Source organism: Peromyscus leucopus, chromosome 14 (genome assembly GCF_004664715.2).
Source record: "Peromyscus leucopus breed LL Stock chromosome 14, UCI_PerLeu_2.1, whole genome shotgun sequence".
Taxonomy (NCBI): domain Eukaryota; kingdom Metazoa; phylum Chordata; class Mammalia; order Rodentia; family Cricetidae; genus Peromyscus; species Peromyscus leucopus.
The window spans coordinates 29,095,306-29,101,309 of record NC_051075.1 but is presented as its reverse complement, the minus strand read 5'-3'; the positions used below and the strand labels follow the sequence as shown (position 1 = coordinate 29,101,309).

General features: G+C 42.6%; 1 protein-coding gene across 1 annotated transcript; it reads left to right on the top strand.

The window, feature by feature from the left end:
* Positions 1-3,775: 3,775 nt before the first annotated feature.
* Positions 3,776-4,948, top strand: LOC114706804 (ERV-BabFcenv provirus ancestral Env polyprotein). The gene has a single exon (XM_028889281.1). The coding sequence runs from the start codon at positions 3,776-3,778 to the stop codon at positions 4,946-4,948; it is 1,173 nt and encodes a 390-aa protein (XP_028745114.1).
* The last annotated feature ends 1,056 nt before the right edge of the window (positions 4,949-6,004 follow it).

Below are 6,004 nucleotides of genomic sequence, written 5' to 3'. Positions count from 1 at the left end.
ACCTGTCTTGAAAGATAAAACAAAACACTAAACATAATGACCAAAGAAATAACATTAAAAGATGCAAAGGAAAAAGACCAAGTGATATAAAGGCAGACCTAGAATAACATCTGATTCTCAATGGAGACCCTAATAGCCATAAAGGCTGGAAGAGATATTGTACAAACTAAAAGTGACAAAAGACACCAGCCAAGAATACTGTAACTAAGAAAAATTCAATCATAGTCAATGAAAAAAATAAGACATTTCATGATAAAACCAAATTTAAACAATATATTTTTATAAATCCAACCATATAAAAGTTGCTAGAAGGGACACTCAAAATGAAAAGTTGACCATACCCAAGAAAACACAAAGAATAAATAGTCTCATGACAGCAAATCAAGAAATGGGAAATCCTGAAACATACCACCACCACCTCCACCACCATCAACAACAACATAACAAGAATCAACAAACATCGTTCATTGACATTCTCAAAATCAGTGTTCTGAATTTCCCAATAAATAGGCACATACTAACAGAATGGATGTATAAATAGGACCAAACCTTCTTCTTCATACAAGAAGCATACCTTAACATCAAGGATAGACATAACCACAAGGTAAAGGATTGTTTTGGAAAACTTATTGCAAGAAACACATACACTTTGCAATACATGGGTTGATAAGGTACTGTTTTTAGTTTCTGCCGAGGACAATTTCAAGAGCCATGCCGTATTGCCTGCCTGAGTTAAGTTTCTGTTGTCCAGTATTGAGCCCCTAACCAGAAACTTTTGACATGCCTGGACAAGTCCTGAGTTATTAGAAAATAACTTAACATTTCCTTATCTTTCTGCTACAGTGACCACTAGTAACAACGTTTTGTGGTTAGGTTGCTTGGTTGGGTTGCTTGTCAACTCAACAGTCCCCTGATCTTTTCCCAAAGAAAGTTTCCTGGTCTGCTTACTATAAAACCCACCTGAGAAAAATAAAATTTTGCAGCTTGATCAGAATACTGTCTTGCTGTCAATTCTTTGTGTCTCTTGTCCCTTCATTTGCCATTCCCCCTTCTAAGGTCTCTGTTGAAGATCCCACTGGTGGGGACAACTGGCGCCTAACATGGGGCTCGAGGACGTGGAGGAGTGGTGAATGTCATCACACACCAAGGCAAGCCTACCTAAGAGTTGGACCACCATGGAAGATGGCTCCACGAGCAAAGGTCCGGTCAGTGATCGCAACGGAAACGCCTGGCCGTGAGTCAGATCCGGAGAAGTTTTAACGTGACAACGCAAGGTAAGTTTACCATGGGACAAGCATTTAGTAAACAGGATTTGTTTATTTCGGGACTGAACCATCTCTCAAGACACGAGAAATTAGGGTTAAAAAGAAAGACTTAAAAAAATTTCTTGACTATATTGGAGATGTCTGTCCTTGGTTTCCTTAAGAAGGAACCCTAGATGAAAAACGCTGGAGACAGGTTAGTGACTGTTTAAATGATTTTTACCAGACCTTTGGTCCTGAAAAGGTCCCCATCCAAACCTTTTCCTACTGGAATTTAATTAATGATGTCTTAAAAACTTATAATCATTCCCCTGATGTTCAAAAATTAATTAAGGTGGGAGAAAAAGCCCTGAAAGAGTATTCCTGTCCACCTTCTGCCTGTCATTCTGTCAATATTAATATTCCTGGACCCCCCATGTCTAGTCTTCTGGCAACAAATAACCATCAGAGAAGAAAAAAGAGGGAATACCCTACTCTGGGTCCACCTACCCACCTCTCCCTCAAAGGTGCTAGCCACTTATCCATCTTTAATGGCCAATATAATTACTAGGGGCAGAGAAACAAGTCGCCAATACTTTGGAAAAGATCCTGACTCCATAGCTGTCCCCTATACTCCAGAATTGGCTGCTTCAAACAAATGATGAGTGGCCAATTGCCTGCTCCTCCTTCCTTGGTACTATCGATAACCATTATCCTAGTGATCCCTTGTACAGTTTGCCAGAATTCATCCCTTTATTTTCTCTAAATTAACTACCTCACAACCTATAAGGGAGGTTCCCCTGGTATTTACAGATAGCTCAGCCAATGGTGTTGCTGCCTATATTGTGGATGGAAAGGCTACCTCCTGCCTCTCCTCAACACAGCTTGTTGAACTTCATGCAGTCATTCAAGTTTTTCAGTTATTTCATTCTCAGCCCTTTAATTTGTATACTGATAGTGCTTATGTTGCCCATTCTGTTCCTTTATTGGAAACTGTTCCCTTTATTAAACCCTCTACCAATGCAGCTCCACTTTTTCTTCAGCTGTGCTCCTTGATTATGGCTAGACAGTGCTCCTTTTTTATTGGCCATCTACGGGCCCATTTAAAATTGCCTGGTTCTCTATCTGAAGGAAATGCATTGGCTGATGCCGCCACACAAATAGTTTTTCCTGTTCTCACAGGATCCCTTTCTCAGGCTGCCCAAGCACACTCTCTTCACCATTTAAATGCTCATTCCCTTTGTTGTTTAAGCTTACCCGAGAACAGGCCCGAGAAACTGTTAAAAATTGCACTGACTGTGCTGTCTCCCTCCCTGTTCAACATCTGGGAGTTAACCCCCGGGGCTTGGTTCCCAATGAAATTTGGCAAATGGATGTTACTCATTTAATTGAATTTGGTAAACTTAAATACACACATGTTACAGTTGATACCTTTAGTGGTTTTATATTTGCCTCTCTCCAGGCTGAAGAGGCCTCCAAAAATGTTATCTCCCATATTTTACAATGCTTTTCTGTCCTAGGAAAGCCTAAAGTTATAAAAACTGATAATAGCCCAGGATATACTGGAAAAAAAATTCAATCTTTTTTTGCCAACAACTTCAGATTAAGCATGTCACTGGCATTCCTTACAACCCCCAGGGCCAGGGCATTGTTGAACGTGCTCATCAGACTCTAAAATCCATGCTTCATAAATTAAAGAAGGGAAGCCTGTATGATATGCGAGGCATCCCCCAAAATCTTTTACATCATGTACTTTTTGTCCTTAATTTCCTTACCTTGGACAAGAATGAAAGGTCTGCAGCGGATCCACAAACTCCAAGCATTGGTCATGTGGTGAGACCCCTTAACTGCTCAGTGGAAAGGGCTTGACCCAGTCCTGATTTGGGGTCTAGGGTCAGCATGCATCTATGACCAAACAGAGGGAGGCCCTCGTTGGCTCCCCGAGAGATTAGTTAAACAAGTCAGTTCTAACCAATCACCCAGGGAAAAGGATAACCCCTGAGGTCATTTTCCCTTTCCTTCTCCTTCTTTATAGATGCCGATGAAGGAAAAACTGGGAGAATTTCCCTGGATATTCTGGATCTTGCTGCTGCCTGTACCTTCTAATCAGGACCAGAGACAGGTCGACACACCCCCATTTGCATGGTGTTTTTATTTGACTGAAAAATTATACTAATTATGCTAAAACACAGACCTTTGGTCACCTATTGGCTACCACTGATTGCCCCTTGCAAGGATGTCAGAATCCCATTTTACTCAACTTTACTGATTTCCATAATTCCCCCGGCAAGGTGGCTCCTGCTATCTGTTTTTTGTATGATCAGACTGTCCACAATTGCAAAACTTATTTGAAAGGAAAAAGCGTAGGATGCCCCTATTCTTACTGCAAAATTCATGATGCCATTCCTCCTGCTAAGGGACAGGTAATTGAGAGAGAATGGAACGGCCCTAAATTTTATAAGACATCTACAGGATATTCCCTAGTGGTTTGGGACCCATGGGACTCACGATGGACTAGTCCAGTAGAAGGAGCCATGTATACGGCCCGAACGGCCACATGGCCTAGCTCCAGACTTTACATTTGGCGCTCTTATGTACAGGTACAATTACGGTCCATCATAATATCCTTACACAAGAAAAAAAAATTAATGACACAAATATCATCCCCCTCCTCTCCATTTTCTTGCCTTTTCCTCCTCCGAGAAGGCCTTATGTTTGCCAATGTTACTGGCATTGGGAATCTCTCATCATGCTTCCTATGTGCAGCCTTGGGACGTCCTCCCCTGATAGCAGTACCCCTGCCTCAGATCCCTAATTGCACCACCACTGATAATTCCCATGGCTTCCACCCCATCCCTGAAGTACCCTTGTTTCTTGACCCAGGCTGCTCCAAGTTTGATTTTTGCTTTTCTAGTGTTTCCCTTCCCTTTTGCAACCAGACTGTATTACCCAATCATCCTTTTGCTCCCCCTGGATTTTTCTTTCGGTGCAAAGTCACTCTATCAAAAAATTTGACCATCCCTATCCCACAGGACATGATCTGCCTACCTGTCACTCTGGTCCCACAACTTATGCCCAGGACCCCTGCGGACTTCTTGAGATGGGACTTGCACCAGCCCAAGCAAAAAAGAGCTGTCTTCTTGCCCCTTGTGGCCGGAATTTCCCTCGCCACCTCGCTGGTCTCTGCAGGCTTGGTGGGAGGAGTTCTGGGTCATTCCCTCATAACAACAGCTCACCTATCCAAGCAACTTCGGGTAGCAATCGAGGATTCTGCAGTATCCTTATCCTCCCTCCAGAGGCAGTTAACCTCTCTTGCACAGGTTGCCATACAAAACCGATGGGCCTTGGACCTGCTGACAGCAGAAAAGGGTGGGACATGTCTTTTTCTGGGGGAAGAATGTTGTTATTATATTAATGAGTCTGGAATGGTAGAAACCCAGATAAATAAGCTACATAAACTTAGCCTAGAGCTACATAAGCAGCATTTCTCTGCCGCAGCAGATGATTGGTGGAAATCATCCATGTTCTCTCTTTTGATGCCTCTTGCAGAACCATTAGTCAGCATCGTGTTATTTGTAACTTTGGGTCCCTTTATAATTGGCAGGCTAATCCGATTCATCAAAAAACAAATAGACTCCCTGGCATCAAAACCTGTACAAGTTCATTACCATCCACTCGAAATGTTGGATCGAGGATGTGATCCCTAGGATATTTCTCAGTCCTCTTCTCCTTTAGGAGCAGCATAAAATCCGAACCTATGCTTATTGGCATCAGCCAGTATGGACAGCGCTGGGTGCAAGGCCAAGCACTGCAGGGGAAGGCTGATTTAATAGCCCTTGGTTCGGATTCCCTGAGAGACAAACCTGAATTGCATAGAGGTTGGTATCTAGAGGCACCAAAAATGCCTAAGCCCTCTCCTCCCCAAAAGGTACCCTTTTTCTCAAGCCTGCAGCGGCTCTAGGAGGAGTCAGTTCAATGTCTCCCCAAGCCTGTTAAGGTCCACCACTATTCAGGTGGGCACACTCCCTCATAAAATAAAATAAAGGGAGGAGATGCCGAGGACAATTTCAAGAGCCATGCCATATTGCCTGCCTGAGTTAAGTTTCTGTTGTCCAGTATTGAGCCCCTAACCAGAAACTTTTGACATGCCTGGACAAGTCCTGAGTGATTAGAAAATAACTTAACATTTCCTTATCTTTCTGCTACAGTGACCACTAGTAACAATGTTTTGTGGTTAGGTTGCTTGGTTGGGTTGCTTGTCAACTCAACAGTCCCCTGATCTTTTCCCAAAGAAAGTTTCCTGGTCTGCTTACTATAAAACCCACCTGAGAAAAATAAAATTTTGCAGCTTGATCAGAATACTGTCTTGCTGTCAATTCTTTGTGTCTCTTGTCCCTTCATTCGCTATTCCCCCTTTTAGGGTCTCTGCTGAAGATCCCTCTGGCTGGGACAAGTTTCCACCCACAATGGCACTTACTTTTAGCTGTTACTTTTCATATTCTTCCCTTGCTCTTCTTTTCCTCACCCTCCTCATCTAATCCTCCAGTTCCAGTACCCTCATACATCTAATACCATCAATTTTTCTTCCCCTTCTTGGAAGATCTTCCTCCTCCCTCATCCTTTACTCTATACCCTTAGCTGCTGTGGTTCTTCAGATTTCAGCTAGTTTAATCTTTGACTTAACAGCTGACATCCACATATAAACAAATACATACCACATTTATCATTCTAGGTCTAGGTTACTTCACTCAAGATTTTTATTT